The 20,383-nt window shown below is 37.8% G+C and overlaps 1 protein-coding gene across 1 annotated transcript in view; it reads left to right on the forward strand.

Annotated features, from left to right (window-relative positions):
- PRKN (parkin RBR E3 ubiquitin protein ligase) overlaps positions 1 to 20,383 on the forward strand; it is a 544,832-nt gene that overhangs the window by 509,302 nt on the left and 15,147 nt on the right. The window contains exon 10 of the mRNA XM_026044722.1: positions 17,697 to 17,783. Within this exon, the coding sequence (XP_025900507.1) occupies positions 17,697 to 17,783 (87 nt within the window). The remainder of the gene's footprint in view (positions 1 to 17,696; positions 17,784 to 20,383) is intronic.

Raw genomic sequence — 20,383 nt, forward strand, 5'->3', positions numbered from 1 at the left:
AATGCATTCAAAATTCTGCATTTCATTCTAGAATATTAAATATTGCAACATTTAACTTCTGCACACCTTAGCCTGTTACTGGATCTAAGCTGGAACATGCACCAACACTGTGTGCCTTTTTATAGCAATAGCGTAGAAAATCATTTGAAGGTACAACCTTTTTTACAGTCCTTTCCTTGGGAACCSTGGTTAAACTTCTGAAGGAATGATAAACATTGGGCTGCAGTTATCAGCACAGTCAGGAGGCTGAAATCTTTCTTTTTTCCAGCGTTTCTCACATAGTTCTCTCCCMTCAGTAAGCCCCTGGATCTGTGAAGACATCAGTTAAATGGGAAAGTGTCTCTGGGAGGCAGAACCAATCCCACTGATTTGGACCCCGGATGCAACTCACAGTAGGGAGTATCTGGCTGGGATTTGAGCTTTTAGCAGGAGGGCTACAGCTCCAGGCACCACAATTGAGCTTGTAGGATACCAGGCAGGCACTACCCCCTTCCCAAACACCTGGCAGAGTGCCAGGCAGGGTAGTCCTGAAGGCCAGGATCATTTAAACTGGGGGTCGTGTGCTGTTCAGAGGACAAGAAGCTGTCTCCCCAGTGATTATAATTATATTCAATAGAATGCATTTATTTACAAAAGCACGATTCTCATAAGGAGATTGAAAGACAAGTATTATTGCAGATAAATCCTTGTAAAATAATAAAAATAATTGACTTGAGGTCTTCTGATCTCAAAAGACAATTTTCCTAACCATACAGGGATGCTTCTTTCTATATATTATAGCAGAACCTCAAAGTAGCCAGAAGTCATAATTTGGAACTTCCTACTTTTTTTTTTTTTCTTTGAAAATAACCATGCCAAACTACAGACAAACTGCAAACAAATATTGCACACTCTGTTGCACACATTATAAGAGGTAAGGAAACAGTTCAGAAATCCCGTGCTTAGATATTTATTTAACGAAGCATTTTATGTTCATAGCAAATGGACTCTTTGATGTGTTGATCTATTTGCCCTTATACTCAGTATACTTGCCAGTGCCCTCTACTGKATTCAGTATAGTAGTGTATATCAGATTGCAGCCTGATCAATAATTAACCATAAAATAAATATTTGTAAAATGTTACTGCTTTGTCCTCTTTAGGTCTACAGAGGTGTTACRCAGGCACAGGTGATTCATACCATTAGCTAATAACAGCTTGAATAAAAGCAAAGCAGCCATTACTCAGTGCTTGCTTTCTTCTTTTAGCTTTTTTTTTCCTTTGCTTATTTCTTGAAACGCCATTTCTGACATCAGAATTCTCTTGCTTGCAAATAATTGTGGCATTGCAGACACTGTGTTGCCATCTCCTTGTGAAGGAGTCAGTGGGAAGACTGAAAGGGAAAAAAATCTTCTATTTGCACTCAGCTACCTTGCTAATCGGTGCACATGGTAAAAAAAATCTTTGCTACAATAGAATAGAATAGAATGGGGATTATTAAATGGGAGAGAGATTTGGGAGTTGTTTATAGAAAAGTCCCTAAAGCTTTTCAACTCAAATACAGCTGCGATGCTGAAAGCAAATCAGATGCTAGATTGTATTGCTGGGGTAAACAAAGTGAAGCAAAGCCTGGGAGGGGATGCTCTTGTTACATAAGACATCAGTTACATTGCATTAAAAATGCTATAACCCCTATTGTGCCCTGCACCTTAGGGTATAATTGCTCTTGAAAAAAATGGAACAAAGCAGAACAACCAACGTGATAACAAATTTCAAATATTTAAGTCCTAAAATGTCGGGAAATATCAGGCTTTATTTCCATGGCAAGAAAAGACCTTTACGTTAATCTTTTGAAAGTGTTCATATTCAGAATATACAAAAAGCTAACCTGGATGCAGGTGCACTTCTTTTTTCCCGATTTGCAAAGAGTGAAAATTGAAGTTAAGTAATAAGAAAATCAGAAGATGGAAACATAATGAGGAACTTCTTTTAAGAATAATATGAAGGGTAATGATCACATAAAATAGGTTACCAAGAAGCTATTGAGGGACTTTAAAAGATATCTCTCTGCCTTTCAGAATATACAGCAGAAAAAAAAGGAGAGAGAGTTAGAGGAGCACGAAAGCAAATGATACCGAGAGCACAAAACYGAGCAGATTTAACAAAGGAATGTGGCCTTCTATTCTCTATTACACAGGTTCTTAGCCTGTGTTCATCACGTCATGTATCTACTGTGTGTTTGCATTCCTTCTTTATCAGCAGGCTTAGTCTGTCAGAGAATGTGAGATAAGCCCACACTTTTTATCCTGATTTTGTATGGAAATAAGCCTCATGCAATAGCACTATTTCTGTGTCAGTGCTGATCTTTCACTCTCCTCTAATATYTTTTAAACTCATGGACCAATTTTAACCATGTGCTATCACTTACATTGCCTCAAATTTCATGACTAGGTCGTGGGATAGGAGAGAGAAAGCTGAAAAGAGAGAGATCTTCTGAATGTCCCGAGCTACATTATGAGCTCAAGCCTGATTAAACATCACAAAATCCATATAATTTCTCAAACTCATTATACAAATGCTGGAAAACTGTCTTCTTCGTTACTAATGCTCACAGAAAAGCTCCTCTGTTTTCTTTTAATTCCTTGGAACTCCTGAAAGGGAAAAGTTCTTGGTTTTGGTTCAAATCAGAAAAGAGCATGCATATCCCAAAACCTTGTTCAGAATCCATGCTGTATCAGTTGGTGCAGTAAAGGATATTACTTGTCTGAAGAGATCTTGCAAAAATCAAGCACTACTCTTCAGCAAATTCATGTTAAAAAATAGCACAGACAAACAGCAGGACAAATATTACAGATGTATTTATAATGCATTCTTGCAATTAAAACTAAGATTTTTTTTTTAATCTTACAATGTGCAGTCTTTTTTTGCAGTGCTCTTTGAGTACTGAAGCATTCATTCAGTCTTTTTAAAATATTATTACTATTAGTCGACTAATGATTAACTGCAGGACTATTTTATTGATTAGTGCTGATTGTTGCTTTGTAAGAGTCTTTTAGAAAAGGAAAACTGCATTCACTAGAAAACAAGCCCGCTAAGATTTGTTTTAAGTACAGATTATTGGACACATTGGATTATCCTAGTTATAGAATTCTACAGAAATAACTTACAGTCTTCAAATTTCATGTTTAGACGGATTGTAGCATTTTTCAGTAAAGAAAATGGAACTGTTTTGCAAGTGCCAATCAAAACTATATATGGAAGTGTGTCTTGAGTGCAGGCACTAGAGTGCCTGAAAAAGAAAAAAAAAACTTTCCAAACTCTCTCTTTTTTTTTTGTTTTGTTCTGTTTTGTTTTAATGAAGAACCTTTTCTAATGGGGAAATTGCCATGCTTCAATAGCGTGAAGAATGTACATGACATTTTATTTCATTCACCTGTGACCCTGCCTATTATTCTCCTCTGCAGTCCAGAAGTGAAACATTTCAAAAGCTGCTTGCTCTTTACTGGCTCTTTCATTATTATGCACCTCATTTCTTTTGTTTAGTTGTTAAATTAGAAAAAAAAAAGTATTTAATTTTCTGCAAATTTAGGGTTATTTTGTAATTTGTTAGGATACTCCAAGGTGTGCATGCTACTGTAAGATAAGAGTGGCAGGTCACTAAAAGCATTTGCCTTTGCCTCATACCCCCATAAGGCGTGCGTTATCTCAGGGCACCACGCGTCTTCTTAAGCCTCACAGCTCCTGTGGCTGATGGACAAACTTGCTGTCAGGGTCCTAACAGAAATGCTACTTCTCTATGATTATGGTTTTCCCATTGCTTACAGTTCAGGGCTAAGGTGCACATATATCAGATGCGTTTAGTGGGAAGGCACTTGGACCAAAGTCAGGAAAGGCATAGGTACAGTATTAGCATCCTTTAAAAGGTAGGAAAGGTGTGGATATATTTTGAGTGCAGAGTTTCTAGGGRAATGAGATGGCCTGATAAGAACACTGAGACCACCTCTATATATCATTTGGCTGGTTGATGAAAAAATCTTCAGTATAAGAGGCAAATTAATAAAYAATATTTACAAAGATCGGTTGTAGGCTGACGTCAGTTTTCGGGTGCAAAAGACTTTGTATATGAGCTCAAACAAAATTTTGATACAAATGGAGAATTTTGCAGCTTGGCACTATTTTTAATTTGAAAAATATAAAAGATTATGTGGATAGAAAATAGAAATAACCTGAACTATAAGTTAAATTTTATCCTTTTCCCCTTAATACCTATCAGTTTTTCATGAACTATAATTTTCTCATATATCAGCAGTGATTCACACATGATTCTCCCATGGGAAAATGGCACATACCACAACCTAAGGGGCATGTTAAAATCCTTTTCTATTTGAAAAACACTGATTTTGCTACCACAGTACAAGAAATCATGGTTCTGCCTCTTTTTGTTTTGCTCTCTATAGAATAACTCAGCCTTCCTGTATATCCAAAAATCAGACTGAAGTCAGGGGAAGCTTGTGAACTGTGAAACTGTGGCACACAATAGCAGTAAACAAACTGCATAAAAGCAACACAACATAAGATTCAAAATGAGTTTTGCTAATGATCCTTATTTAATAAAAGGCTACAGTAATGACCCCCAAATACTGCAGTAAGACAGCTTGGAGCTGTAGTGGTTTGGGGCCATTACTGTTGAGTGCTTCTAATACAGTTTGGAAAAGTAACCTTTCTTTGTTTTCTGTGTGAGCTGGCAGGTTGCCTTTGAAGCCAAAGAACAAAAATATAGCAGGGTCATACACTAACAGTGGCTATTTTTCTTTTTCTTTTACATTAAATTCCCAGGAGCAAAGGGAGTAGAGCTTTCAGGGAGAAAGAGAAAAAAAAAAAGATGACATTTTCCACCAGATTATAATTATTTCAAGGTAGATGATATGTTGTTATTTATCAGTGTCCCTTCGATATATTTCTTTTTTCTTTGATTTATTCAGAAACAAAATCAAGAAAGGCCAAAATATCATGATTAATGACAGAATTGAAGCACAGGCGCATATGCCCAAGTAGCAGGATTTAGAAACATTCAAATAATTTTCTCAAAGACAGCTTATCTGAATAATATTAGTGAAAAAAAAAAAAAAAAAAAGCTAATCTGCTTCCCCCTGCCCCAATTAATTATTATTCAGTTCCTGAATATACAATTTAGATCACATTACCCTGCTTAGTAGTGTTCCATTTGCATCAAATACCTTAAGGATACCTAGTAAATTAGAAGGGTGAATATCTCCAAAGACCTGTCTGTCTTCCTACCCCAAGCACACCCCAAAGTCTGGGGGTCTTAAAGCTTCCAGGTATCTCAAGCCTTTTGTGAGTCTGAAAAGGATGAGAGGGAGAAATGATACATGTTGGGTTAGATGATAGAATTATTCTTACTGTTGTTCGTATAATAATACTGCCACTATTCTTATGTATGTATTATTGCTTTCATTAAGTTCTAACATTGATTATAGCAGTGAGGATCATTTTTTTGTTAAAGAGCAGTATGAGAAGAGCAATGCTTTTGGGTATGAATGAGGAAAAAGTGAAGGAGACAGCAGAAAGGAACATTCAATTTCTCAGTTTAAGACAATAGGTTTTTAAAGACATAAACAAAAAAAATGAGTGGATAAAAAACAAGATGGAGAGGAGCTTGAACTTTGCTTCAGGAGTKCAATGAAGAGAGTCAAAGATTTAAATGAGGCCAGAGCAATGGCAGGAAAAAAAATGAGTTTCAGTGGAGTGCATGTAAAGAGCAAGGAGAAGAGAAGGCCCAGGGTGAAGTGGATGACTGCAACAAAATGTCACAAATGGCAAATACTTAGATGTGCTGTGCTTGTCTAGTGACTCTTGATGCCATATAGCTTCATGGATTCATATTCTGGATGTCAGAAATAGATAGGTAGGCTCAGATCTTCAGCAGCTGTAAGTTAATGTTGCTCCCCTGGAGAAGATGATGTCATGCCCATTTCCACAAGAAGACCAGGACCTGGCCAGTATAGAAATTTTCACATATAATCAGATCTTCAGAACACAACCTAATTACCACGTAAGATGAATTCTTAAACTCTCTTTCTTATTAAAGGCAAACAATAAGCCCTAGCAAAGTCAGCTCTGTAGAAGCAGTGAATGAGTCAGGCATTCATTGGCCATGCACATTTATTCCAAAGAAGCAGATTGTTTTCAGTGCAGTCATTAACTCCAGGGACTTTGAAAAGGGATATGTCAGTTCAGAGTTCCCTTAAAAGCAGACGTGTCAGTTGGCACAAGGATCTTTTAATGGGACTTGGAGGGGGAGGACCCTGCTTTTCTGAGGGGTCAAGTGGTGTCCTGCCAACATCGGGAGTCAGCTACGCTGGGATTGATTTCCCTTCTCACAGTGGATCCTTTGAATCAAGACTGCTTCACAAAAGATGAGTTTTAGTTGAGCAAGGACTCTTATTTTCATGCAGGGGTTTTGTTCTACTCCCATTTTGCAGTCTGGAAACTGAGCAATCCTTCTTGATGTAGAAATGTGCAAGCGCACATTGCGTTGGGGTTTTAAGGGTGCAGCTGCTTTGCTCACTCTGTGAACGCAATATGCACAATATGTGCGAGGTTTAAAAAACATTCTTGTTTCAGAAGAAAATTAGTTGAAAAAACACAAATATCCGTAGCACTGGTGACAACTTATATTACCATACCTTACACTGAGGTATCCACTATGGGAGCTCTTGGTTATGACAGGGAGTGCTGGCAAGAACCAGTCCAGCTAACCCCTACTACCAGCTCAATATTTTAGATGAGGCCTGTGTTTCACAAGAAGCTACCTGTTTTTCTCCTCCTTGAAAGACATAGTGTGATATTTTCATTATTAGCTCAGTGTTTTCATCAGCAATATTTACAGAATATTTTTCAAAGAAGATGCCTCATTCAGGACAACCAGATCTAAAAGTTTTTAAAATTTCTTTCTCCCTTCTAAATATTTTTTATTCTACTTTATCCACCATACAGATGACTTGCAGCTGCAGCACCTGAATTTGAATCTATCTTTCAGAACTTGGAATTGATGGAGTTATGTTCTTTGACTACATTCAATTTTAGATATTGAAGCTTAACACCAAGTTTGCATTTACTTTCAAATTTTGCCCAAAGTTGCTGTGTTGTTCAGTGTCGATATTCTGGATTAGAAACACTTCTTATTAAAATAATCAAATATAGCATTTTCCTCCAGCAAATTAGTATTTACACTCTAAATTTGAACCAAGAAAACTCAGCTGTTGAACTGAAGGGTGATGGACTTTGTAGGGAACACGGATCAGACTTACTGATTGTATATTCTGCTATTCTCTAATTTTAAAGGAGTCACCTGTTCATAAGACAAACATAATCAGCTAGAAATAAAAAAGAGACAGAAAATCATCCCCTTCTCACTCTCCCCCAAAATTTCTTTCAGAAAAATACCCTAATGTCCTGTTTAATTCAGTTACTAAAGGGAGAAGCACTCTCAGTGGATCCTTGTGCAGGATTTCCTCACATGAGAGGAACCTGTAGAAATCTCTTCACTGATTTGTGCTCTCCCTAGACCACAGGTGGTGTGTTTATAGTTGTAAAAAAGCRTATGTTGTTAGACATAAGGGAGACTAATGAAAAATGGTAGCAAAACCCTTCAAAAAGCACCATGCTCTGCAGTTAAGTGTATTATTTATGATTTTGTTTGCTASATAGTAATATTTAGAAGGTTGGATTGGAGGGGAGGGGGGCACTCARTTGTTGCCATATTCAAGAAACGTAAGGAGCAATGTCCTTGAAATAACGAGCAGCCCTTGCTCCTTTTTATGTGTTTCAGGGAGTCTGAATACCATTTCTTCTTTATGAGACTGTCTTGTCAGGACTAGTTTTGCATGTATCAGCTGTTAGTAACCCTGTACTGGATTTTAGCTTTTCAGTAGGATTTTTTTCTGTGTTTTTCAATTGCTAAGGCTTAGCAAAACCCTTTTCTGCTGATTCCTGTGTCACTGCTGCCATCTTCTGGAAAGGTTTTCATATTACTCAGGATTGTTTTGTTTCTTTTTAATTCAGATTAAATTCAAAAGCGGGAGATGCTGAAAATAAATATTTCTTTTGGATGGCTACAGCAACACAGGAGATGAAGAAGATACATGCTTCGATTAGATGGCTCCAGCATGCAGTCTGAATAGTACAAAAYGAGGGTTCATGCACGGGGAATGCCTTGGTGATAGTAGGGCTTTTCAAAAGCATGCGAGGAAGTGAGAGACCAGATTTCTATTGCAGTTCAGTGTGAATTAGGCACTGGGTAATTGCCTAACTCTCATCAGCTTCCCAGACTGCGTGTTCGATTCTTCATTTCCAGAACGATGTTAATGAATCCGTCAGATATCTAGGTCTGTTTGCACATATAAATGTGCAGCTAGCAGCTCAAATGCCCAGGGCATGCATCCATAGCAGCAGACTTATCGTATGGAAATAGGTTTGTCGTACCATTTTGGGGTATACTAATCAAACTCCAAAGCTGCTAGGGATGGAGCTAAAGCCACAGGCAGTAAATCTTATTCCTCATGACATTCCTTATAACCAGCTACATGCATTCAGCATCAAATACCTTCTTTAAAATTGGGATGTTGGATTGTGATAAAGTGCGGGTCATTTTAATGCAGTATCAGCCACTTTGTTGCAAAAAACTCTTTTGACACAATGCAGGCAAAATGCTACATTTTCTGCAGGAAAAACATTTTGAAAGATACTCATTCTGATAATGCCTGATGCAAAATGCTTTGTCGCTCACCTTCTAAAGCAATCTCAAGATAACTATAATTTCCTTTCTTTGTATCACACTTCTTTATAAATAATTCTTCCTTCCTTGTAAAATTTTACTTGCAGTTCTTCTTTTTATCTATTGTAAGGATGACAGCATTTTTTCTTTAGAACATAATCCATAGTCTGACTTCATTCTGGAATACATGCAGTATTGTTCCATTGCAGTTACAGCTCATTTCTATTAGTGAGACAGTTATATCRTGTATGTTTTAATATATGCCTGTATGTGAGGACTTTTTTCTTTTTATCAGTAGTAAGTGGGATGCTACATTCTTTAGTGACATATTCAATATATAGAAAATATGCTCCATTAGATTAAAAAAAAAAAAAGTTTTAAAAAACACAGTTTAGATACATTTTACCTCCTTGTCTACCTTAAAAATGTTCCYCTTAATCATAAATTCCTCTTACGTTTTTATTCCTTGCACTTAGTTTTTAGTGTATTTTATTAAATTATAAAGAGAGAATAATAGTTATTTCCTCAGAGTTTTCTCATATAAATGCCATATAATTTAATACAGAAATCATGTGTCAAAATCTTAAGTTTGCCTACATCCATTTTGCATTTTCTGACATCCAGGTGTTGGATTGCTCTAAATCATAGGCTAAATAGATGTCCCTAGGTATTTGTACCACTCATTTCAGTTACTTCAGTGGGAACAGAATCAAGCCAATATACATTTTCTTCCCCCTCTCCAGTGATGTCAGCAAGAACATAACTGACTTAAATTTCTCTGTTGCGTCTGTATAAGACAGTGAAGTTAGGAATGTATGTGTTTCTGCATCCCCAAGCTAGCTCTGAGCAGCACGGAAACATCTACCAGGGCAATGCAGCACCGCGCGGAGACGGCAGCCGGGTCCCCAAAGCACAATAGCTGCGTTAGCTACAGATTAGTGCCAGGGCTGCAAGGCTTCCAGCAGGGCTAGCTCTGAGCTCAGAGCTTCTCAGCAGCGTAGCCACAAGCTKAATTCAGTTCTGTCACCTCAGGAAGAAGGGGCTTGATTCCTGCTGCTGTGGAGATGAGAGGAGGAGGTGGAGAGGAGACGAGGGCACATAAGGATCTGGAATCGGGGRGGAAGGCTCACTGCTGCTCCTCAGCTTCTCCAGGGGTTGGGCACAGCAGCTCCAGGAACAGCAGTGAACATCAGATGGCTCCTCCCTGGTGCTACTCCTCTCTGGTGCTCCTCTTCTTGGTGCTACTCCCTGTAGCACCAAGAGCTGGAAGCCTGGCGCTCTCCTGGGAGCCYTGTGCAGGTGAGGTTGGCAGCAGAGACGTGAGTGTTTTGCTGCTGCCTTTAGTCTGCCTTTGCTGCTGTAGGCAACAGCCTGTCCTGCTCCATTGGGGTACCAGGAGGAGATGTCCAGGTAGATCCTGACCCGGCTACCTCTTTGAAAGGAAGCCAAAGAAATGGCAGCACAAGTAGGGGTTTTTCATACTATCGATAGAACACCTCATCTCATCACAAACTCCCCTTAGCAGTGTTTTATAGACTTTTAATTCTACTTTTCTGGAATGGACTAGCTTACCCCCCATCCCAGTCAATATGCTAAGAACAAGATGGTGCAACATCCGTATGTGCTGCCAAGGAACAATTCAGGAGGAGGCTAGGGTGACCAATAACATTGTCCATCCACGTAAATCAGTAATCAGGTCTTTCAGAAAGGTCTGAGAGATGTGCTCTGAGCTTATGCCATCCATATTACCAACCCATCTTATACAATAAGACAGTCTAATGGCAGAAAGGCTCCAGRAGAAGTTGCCTATTTGCAGACTCAAAGTCTTCAGGGTCATCTTACATCTTAGCAAATGAGTCTGTGAGTCATTTTGTGTTGCTCAGCAGGGAGAATTTCACTTTCAAATTCAACAGAAAAACATGGAAAACTCTAAGACATTTTGATGCAGTCCTATACTTAAAGCTTTTAATGTTTATAGAAAATTGCCACTTATAATATTGATGGCAAATTGCCCTTAGATTGCAAAAGCTGCACAGAGACTGCAGCTTTATTTTTGACATCATGTTTTGACAGATTGTTGTTCTCCTCACAAAAATTTGATTTTAGATGAAATATGAATAGTGTGTGTACCTTATTATAAGGAAAAAGACCAAGATTGCTCTGTACTACCATATTTTGCAGTCGCATTATATCTGGTAAAGCTGATGTTATTAAAATTTGATACTTTTTCTACTGTGGTATTTATCTTCATGGTGGTATTTGCAAGGTTTTATATAACTGACAATGGGCAAAGCCACAAATCCTAGCTACTGTGAACATAGCTACTGTAAATGGTAGATATTCTGTTTTTAAAGGTTCTTGCTGTAAGCACAAAAAATACTGAAAAACAGGGCATATGGCTGACAGTCTCACACTTGGTGCTTGATGTAACAAAGTGCCAGGGGCAAAGTCAATCCAATACCAAAATGTGTGGTTCACAACAGTAGCTCAGCAAGAACTGTGACATTCTGCTTTAAAAAAAAGTTAATTGACTTTGGATGGAAATAAATACCAAAGTACAGAGTATCAAAGTACAAACTGCTTAGTCTGTGTTAGTGCAGGCTTGAACCATAGCCAAGCTATCAGACTGTTCTTCTTACTCAAAGTATATGTCGTATATAGTAATTTGGGAGCTATGGTTTTCTCTTTTTCTTCCACAAAAATTACCTTTTTTGTAGGTAGGTATCATTATGATATTGTAATTTATATACTTTTTGTACACTTTTRTAAAGTGCAATTGAAAGTTATATTTTCCTAACTGGAAATACACTGTAAAGAGAGGTGACATTGGGTAGTATGKGTAGTGCCTTTGCATATGTCATTCACTGGTGTTTTTGATAAGGCATGCCTTATTATAACTATTATAAGCTTTTGCTCCAATCAGCAGCTTATTAACTACAACTTAACTACAAAAGCTCATTTAGAACTGGGGCTTAATGCCTTATAATATTTCACATTTTCAAGACCTCTTTTTTGACCAAGTGATCATGTCATCAGGTGAAGAGAGTCTCTCACTTTCCAGTGTTTTATTTGTGCTATTTAATTAAACATTCTCCATATTTTGAAAAMAAAAGATGGTACTTAAAAAGTCATAATGGTCTAATTTCAAAAAAAAAATCTACTTCCTTGAATACAACTAAACTTGTTGCTTGAATTCATATGAGCTTCTGTATGGTTTGTGTTGTCTACTTATGTACACTTATCATCATATTGCACTCATCATCATATTTTCATTTTCCAAAACARCAAAGCATGGAAACACTATAGTCATTGCCTTTAACAGAATGAAGTTTGACCTTATGAAACCAAAGTGTGACTCTTCCAAGCAATGAGCTTAGATAATTACAGGGGAGTCCAATATATAAAAACTGTAAATCTCTCTCACAGCCTCCTGTGAGGCCTTGGACAGACTTCTTTGGTCTGAATCCTCAGTGAATATTCAGACATTAATTTAATTAGGATCTTCAAATTTTAGGGATCTTGGACTTACAGATTTCTATCAGTTAAGCTCCAATCACTAAAATAGGAGTAACTGCTTTGTTGCCTCAGGAACATTGTAAACAGGACAGATTTGCTCACGCTTCCAAGATGTTCTGATGGGTTCATGATCAAAATTGTATAAGTATCCTAGAATGTTACTTTTTCTGCTTTGATGTCTAATATATAACCAAACTGACTGTTCTCAAATGCAAAAAAAAAAAAAAAAAAAAGATTCTACTTCTCTCTACATATTAGATTGTACTTAGTTTCCTTAGTGTTCTCTCTAAAGGCTATAGATTTCCCACATTAAAGCAGCACATTACATGCATTTTGTGGCAGCTTCTTAAATAATAAAATTACCTGCAGTCTGCAGTTTATTTCACCCTCCACATGAATTATGATTATAAGGAAACACTCTTTGTTTTTTTCTTTTAATGGGTCGTTTTTGGAGGAAAGAGTGCTGAAGGTGGAGTTCATGCAGTACATATTTGCAAAAGAAGGCAAGATAAAAGTTGTAAACCCTGCATATTATTGAAAGTTGGCAAGATCTATCGTTTTACTTTATTCATATAGTCCTGCTTTAAAGGARCCTTTTCTTGTTTTGCCTGCAAGTTCTACCCTAATAGCAGAAAACTCTATGGGGAGCAGAGAGATGTTGATGTTGCCTTCATTTAGTAGCTTTAATTTTCATGATTCCCACCTCTACCTGTAGTGATTGGTTGAGACAGACAGCACTGAAAGAGGGAAGGTCAAAAAGAAAAGGAGGAAGAACCAAAAAGACAGTCTCTGCAAACATGCTAATCAATATAATCCCAGGAGAAGCACATTTCATTCTATTATGAGATCACAAGTTTCATAAGAAAAGAGAATTGTACAAAACCCATTTGGATTCAAACTATAGAATATTCTGATAAGGAAATACATCAGTAAAGGACTTTAGGGGACTGGGTTCCAACTGAAATGCTGATGAGGAAGAAGAGCAGCACAGTCCCACCACTGCCGTGTGACAGTGTGCATGCTGCCCTTAGTGGTGCTCATGTAGAGACACCTTTTCTGGGGCGAATCTCTGAGCAGCAGGGTATAGCTACTGGTATTCTAAATGATAGATGATGATAAATCATTGATAATAAATCTGACCCAGATAAAATATAAAACCGGTTGATAGGAATGATGCAGAGATTAATGGCAAATACAGGACATTCCCCAGAAAAATACTGTGGATGTGATTTGGGCTTGGGAAAAGAGAAATAGTGGGGGTAGCTGAGTAGAGGAATGGCTTAAGCAGTGAGAAATTCAGAGATTCTCTGTTTATCTCAAAGAAGATGAGGAGTTAGCTTGGTTACAATAGGCACATACCCTTGCAGGAAGAACATATATGATGCTGAAAGACTGTTTTATCAGAGAGACGCTAAAAAAGTCACTGCAGAGAGCACTGACCGAGAGCTATATGCAGTCAAGTTATAAATTAGATCCAATTTTTAAAAGAAATTCTCAATATCTGTTAAAACACTATATCAGAGGTATATTTTTCCTCACCTGATGTCTTTAATCAAGACTTTAATACTTGGGTTGAACTATATATCATGCTTAATCTGTCTTTAGTCTAACTAATAGTGATAGCTGTAGCGATGAAAGCATGACAGCCCAGATTTAATCATGTACTGCACAAGCCTTGTAAGAAATCTGTGCATATGCTTCAATCTCTAGCTCATGCAGCAGTCCCTAGCAGTACTAATAGTACTGCAGATCAAACCTTGCCTATGAGTACCTCAGTACAACCCTGCCTTCATTTYGCTTCATTTAGACACAGATGGAGGTAAGAGTGAAAAAGAAAGGGAATATCTGAGCTGAGGGTAACTTAAAAATAACAGTAGGAAGCTCACACTTGAAGGCTTTTGTAGGGATTCARGAACTATTGCATTTGAAGCATTTCGGATGAAAGATGATTTGACAAGTATAACAGGGAGACACTAGCAGTGCTAGAGACCAAAGAAGAGGAGTTTGCAGTTAGCAGAAGAGAGAATGAGAGGTGTCATGTTCAGTTGAAGGCAAAGTAGACCTATGAAAAGTTATGAAAAAGGAAATGGCAGAATCCTGTTTCTTAAAAAAAAAAAAAAAAAAAAAATTGTTAGCCTAGTATGTAAAATACAAAGTCATTTTCCTTTCATTCACAATAACTGCTACATTCTGCTCTGTCGTTCAAACTTAAAACACCAGGAATGTCCCAGTCAGAAATAACTGAGCAGATACCTTGATTCTGGTTTTCTGGTTTATCTTGCCCTGGTTTTCTCTGCATCATTTCTGGCACTGCAGGTGTCAGCACTGGGATTTCAGTTTCATATAGATGGCCAGAGTTCAGATTGATTTTGCCTTTTGTTTCAATGATCATAAAGATTTAACATTTTAAAAAGAGGAGCAGGATCTAGATCCCTGTTGAGATTTGTAATGCCCCTGTCCAAGAGGTCTCTTGGATCCAGGATTTCTTCTCAGGTCCCTCATACATTTTTACAGATATTCAAAAGCCTATAATAGCACATGCAGAGCTTATATTAATTTCCAGTGCCTAAATCCCTTAAGTGATTCTGTGATTTCCCTCTTAATCCTCATTTTAATTCAGAAACCTAGAGGTAGGTTTGAGACCTTCGGGATTTATTCATTTTGTTGGTTGTTTTCCAACCAAAGAATCTTTCAAGGGTAACAAGTGTAAGTGCTAAACACACAAAGTTCATAAACAGTWGTTATTATCACAGTAATCTGCCAGTCTTCTTGGCAAATAAAGGAGAGAAAATATGGCTATTATTAATAATTACACTACTTAAAGTAATTTGTAAACACATACTAGTATCAAATTCAGGAAAAAGTGGTAAATCCTGATTAAACAACTTAAATCCTTTTGTTTCCATGGGCAAAATAACTTTATTAATATTAATGAAGCCACAAAGTGCTGTTTAACTGACAGCGTTTTTGCAGTTACTGTATTTCATTTCTGAAGCASTTTATTTTCCATGTCTAGACATGAAAAAAATGAATGAAACTATTACAAATTTTTCTTTTTTGTAAGTAACATGCATTTTCTTAATGATGGATGCATTGCCATAGAAGGGGAGTGTCCAATGCATTTCTTTTGCAAGATGCTTATTTATTCTGAAAAACTGATCAGCCTCCAGGATATCCTTTTGCCATAAAATTGATTTAACATCTCATCCATTATAAGATGTGGAAAGAGTGTCGTGTCTCACCAAAAATAAAAAAATCAGACTTCATCACAAGCATGCAACAGGATCTGTCATGGATTTACTTGCGGGATATAAAATTGTCATAGTATACACATAGTATACACAGTCATGCACATTTCCACCAGAGCAGGCCTAAGGAGAAAATGTGATCAACACTGTGATCTAGCTCCTGAGGATATTTTATTTTAAAAGTATAAAGAGTGGCCTCTATAATGAGAAAATTCATATCACGTCTTAAAAAACAGCATGAGTTTACAAATGTCATTTGTTATAATAAATAAAGATGGCTTGTGGGCTACATTGTGGTGCAACTGAAATGTCTTTATATATGTCAGATTTTTTTTCCTTCAGCATCTCCCCGTTTTAAGCTTTATGAAATGTGCAAAATTATACTTGCTTGAGATTTGTGTGAGAGAGTTGGGAATTGTGAAATGAGAGAGAGAAAAGGAAGCTGACACATTTTGTGATAAGGCAGTTACAGCAACAGTATACAAAACCATCAGACAAATATTTTCAGACAATATGTTCAGAAGGAAACAACAAAGCAGGAAGGAAAAAGAATGGGACATGTAGCACATTTAAGCCTGGCCTTAATTGTTAAGTGCTAAGACATCTCTGGGATGCTAGGTATCAAGAGTCCATCTGTATGTGTATTTGGGTAGTGCTCACCATGGCTGAAACTGCTATTCCACCACTACTGTAGTGCAAATGTTTGCATTTGTTTTTGTTATAATACCATTTAATATAGCCTCTCATACAATATACCTTGTGAAAGTGCCTCCTCCATCAAGCTGTTTGCTAACAAGTACAAATGAATTAGCAGATCACTGTTAAGTAAAATAAACATAATATTTTTAAAAAGGCTAGAAAAACTGTTAAGAGAAGATACAGGAGAGCAAATTGGTGATTTCATTTGATATCACTGGAAGAGAAAACACCCACTCCATTCCTCCAGTCTAAATTTCCCTGGCTTTCTGAATAACAGAATCTACCCTTGGGACTTTTATATTGCTGCTTTTCATTAAAGTTTAGTTTCTTTAGCACRACAATGAAATATGATTTTCAATGGTTCTTATGCAAGTGGCAATGAGGCTTGAAAGAGTTCAAAATGAAATTGCAAAAGATGGTGTTTGTGTTCCAGTGTCATGTCCCCCTTATTCTTTACATATGAGTGCCGCTTTGCATCTAAAAATCAAGGCTATTTTATCAGTCTTCCTTATAAAGCCAGTCAAAGTTGCTCACCAGTGAGATGTCTTTCAGAATCTGGAGTATATCAAGACGGCATGGCTTTAGAACAGCATAAGATAGACCTGTTTTACATTATTGACTTTTCCTTTTACCTGCAGAGACATAGGAATTAATGCAGCATTGATGGGCAAAAGATTTTCTGATGTATCAAGATAGATCTCTTCATTTTAGAGTAAAAAAAAAAATGCATCAAACAATATATATGCATCAGTTCAGGTCGCAGTTGCAGTTCAACCTAAGGGATAGACAATTGTTTTACTCTGCAGAAGACACTACTTTGGGATGAAACCTTATGTAAAGAATCATAGACCTTAGGAAAACTGAAACTGGGCCAACTGGTATAAATGGATTAAGGATCTACKGGTAGACTCTTAAAACCCATGTAGGTAAACAATCATTGTGCGATTTTTTTTTACAGCACTCTGTATTAATAAAGTCCACCGATSATTTCTATAAATATGATTTTTGAGTTTTGAGAAATGAGTTACGTAAAGTTGCCATCTCCAAGTAAATTCAGTAATATTTTCCACAGAGAATTTGTTATATACAAAACTGTCTGAATAGAGTACTTGCATTAATAAATTCTGCAAAGCAGAACTGCATGTTTTAGCCAACACCTTTCTTGTATGAATACATAGGAGAAACTCACCCGGAAGTACTTGTGTTCCTAAATGGACCAAACACCAAAGCCCTATTTTTAATAATGATGTGTATTTTATTTCACTGAAGAAATGTGTCATAATTAACTGCAAAATTATTGTGTTAATGATCAGATCATATAATAAGATGCMTAATTAGAAGAATTATGGAATTTTAAAGGAATGAGGAGGGCAAGAACTCTTCTGGTATATGGCTCTTTATGATTGTAATCTGCTGTCTATATTCCTATTAAGTTTTATGTTTTGGGTTGTTTTGCAGTTTGTGTTCTGCCGTGAATGTAAAGACGAGTACCATGAAGGGGAATGCAGCTCTGTCCTCGGTGCGCAAGGAGCTGTGGCCCGGAAGGTAGGAAGTCCCATCACTCATTACATCCTTGGCCCAGATAAAGCAGCATTTGTCAAATGGGGCCTAATTACAATCCTAAGTAAAAGCAGTTACGCTCTTGTTGAATTACTGCAGCCACTAGAGCTGCCAAATTGGCTTTTCTGTGGATATCAGACACTTTGATTGATAGAGCAGTTGAGGTCTGTCAGAAACACACACTGCTCTGCCATCAGTCTATAAAGGAATGGCCTTCCCAAAGGGTTTTTGAGGTTGTCTCCTATTCAATATGAGCATCTTTGAAATTCTTTCTGTAGTCTTGCTGCCATTCAGCTTATATTCAGTGCACTTGTCAAGAATGCATATGGGTTTGGAATGAATAGTAGCATTTTTTTTTCAATATACCCTAGGCTGAAAATGTTGTTGGTAGTTTATATTTTAGCTTGGAGAAATAAAAAACAAATTTCCTAGGCTGGAAGCTGATAGGTGGTCGTTACTCCAATTGCTCTATAACTTTGTACCTATTGTAAATAGACCTGGATAGAAAATAGCTTTTASCGAGCATTTTTTTGTTTATTTCTTTTGATATTCCATTTGCTCTCTTCTCCATGAAAAATAAACCACAGTCCTTCAAAAGAAAGGGGCCTGGGAAGAGTGCAAGGAATGAGAGAGATTGTGCCTAACTATTTCATATATTGATGACTGGGGTGCCCCCAAGGAAACAGAAAACCAAGACTCCTATGTCTGACATATCTGATGCTGTGAGGAGTTTTGACCGCTGAGTCCTCACAGAGTCCATTGCGTAGACRTGGGCCTGTGGACTGATGATGAAGGAGACTTGTGGCCAGCATTGCACCAGCTCATGTGCGGGGCTGCAGGCAAGTTCTCTTTGGAGCTGGATCTTATGTAGGGACCAGGAGGGAGCTGGAGCCCACTGTGAAGCTCTAGCATGTGTTACCATTAGATGCTTCATTTACCATGCTTTTGGAACCCTGCACTAGGCTATGCCCCGCRTGGAGGCTGCTCTCTTTAACCTTTCTTCTTGAAGCTCTTTCTTCTGTTTTGCACAAAGAATTAAACATTCATTGAGCCAGAATTAAACAGCCCGTAGCTTATTGCCTTATGACATCCACCCCTGGTGCCCTGGAACGTGAAAACTGCCACGCTATATGAGACCCAGAATTCATCTAGCTCACTACCCTGTCTCTCACAGCTAGACATCAGGCACTGATGCGTAGAGAAGAGTGCAAGAGTGTAGTGATGCCCCATTTCCTAAATACTTTTCCAGCCTCTAGTGATTTGTGACTCAGATGTGATATTTCGTGTTTAGCCACCAGCTAATTTTTATTCCATGTATTTCTGCAATCCCCTTTTTGAAGCTGTGTGCGTTTCTAGGATTCACTGTATTCTGGGACAGTTTCACAGCTTAACTGTGCTCGATGAAGAAAGATCTGCTTTTCTTTGCGGTAGCCATACAACACTGTTCCAGCTACCACTTATGTAAAACATTTTCAATAGAGGAACTGAGAGAGATATAAACTAAAATCATCAATAGCCTTGATAAACCTGCAACCAAGGTTTGATGCCTTCTTTGAATTAAGTAGAGATAAAACTTTAGTATGTCTCAACATGAACAGTGAGCACTATTCCCACTATGCCATTGATGGCCATTAAAAAAGTGTCATTTGAAATTTTCAAAGAAGATTTTGCAAAGTTTTAATGGAAAGTAGCCACGTCTATATTAACTAACTTATCCATCAGTCAGTCAGARAAGTTGGTCCTAAAGAGGTGAATTACGCTCAGTAAAGTATTTATTCAGAGCTCAGCGACAGCTTGTCATTATTTGCCATGTCTAATTGACTGCCAGAGCAGGGAGATAGTTCCTGTGGTCTCTTGATGGTCACCTCCTCTTTTCTCCTTGCCACCTCCTCTTTCCTCCACGAGTCAGTCACTGTGGGAAGGGCAGTCCCACCTCCACATGGCTGAGTCCTCCTGAGGCTGCTATCCAAGCTCGTCTGTCTTCTTTTAGCTGTCAGCAGACAATGGCAAGGTCATCTCAGCCATTACCCTTCATCTTGGTGATATTTAAAAGCAGTCTAGTGTAGGTTATTGATGGCTTTTACTAATCGTGGCACCTTGTAACTGACTTCAACAAACTTGGCTATATGGAAGTTAGAGTTTGTATGATTTGCATGCTCTAGGGAAAGAAATAAAGGTGTACCAGGAAAAGTCAGAAAACATTAGAAGGATGGAAAGTTAACTGGTATAGCTGTCCCAGTGTGAACACAGCAGCTGTTCCTGAGAAACTTCCTGAATTGCTCTTCCAGAAAAGCTAAGTGATAATCCCAGAATACTTGCTGCAAAAGTCAGTTCCCCAGACAGAGAAGGCCATAAACTACTCAGAATTCATTTAGACTCCAGCGTGAATTGGATCACTGTTTTCAGCCAGCCCACCTTTCCTCTCCGACTGAGGAGGCTGCCGCCGTTCATTTTCCCCACAAGGTGGTGGTGTGCTACTGACGGACAGATTTTCCTTTCCTTTCCTTTCCTTTCCTTTCCTTTCCTTTCCTTTCCTTTCCTTTCCTTTCCTTTCCTTTCCTTTCCTTTCCTTTCCTTTCCTTTCC

The sequence above is a fragment of the Nothoprocta perdicaria genome, unplaced genomic scaffold (genome assembly GCF_003342845.1).
Source record: "Nothoprocta perdicaria isolate Ctin4 unplaced genomic scaffold, notPer1 scaffold_38, whole genome shotgun sequence".
NCBI lineage: Eukaryota > Metazoa > Chordata > Aves > Tinamiformes > Tinamidae > Nothoprocta > Nothoprocta perdicaria.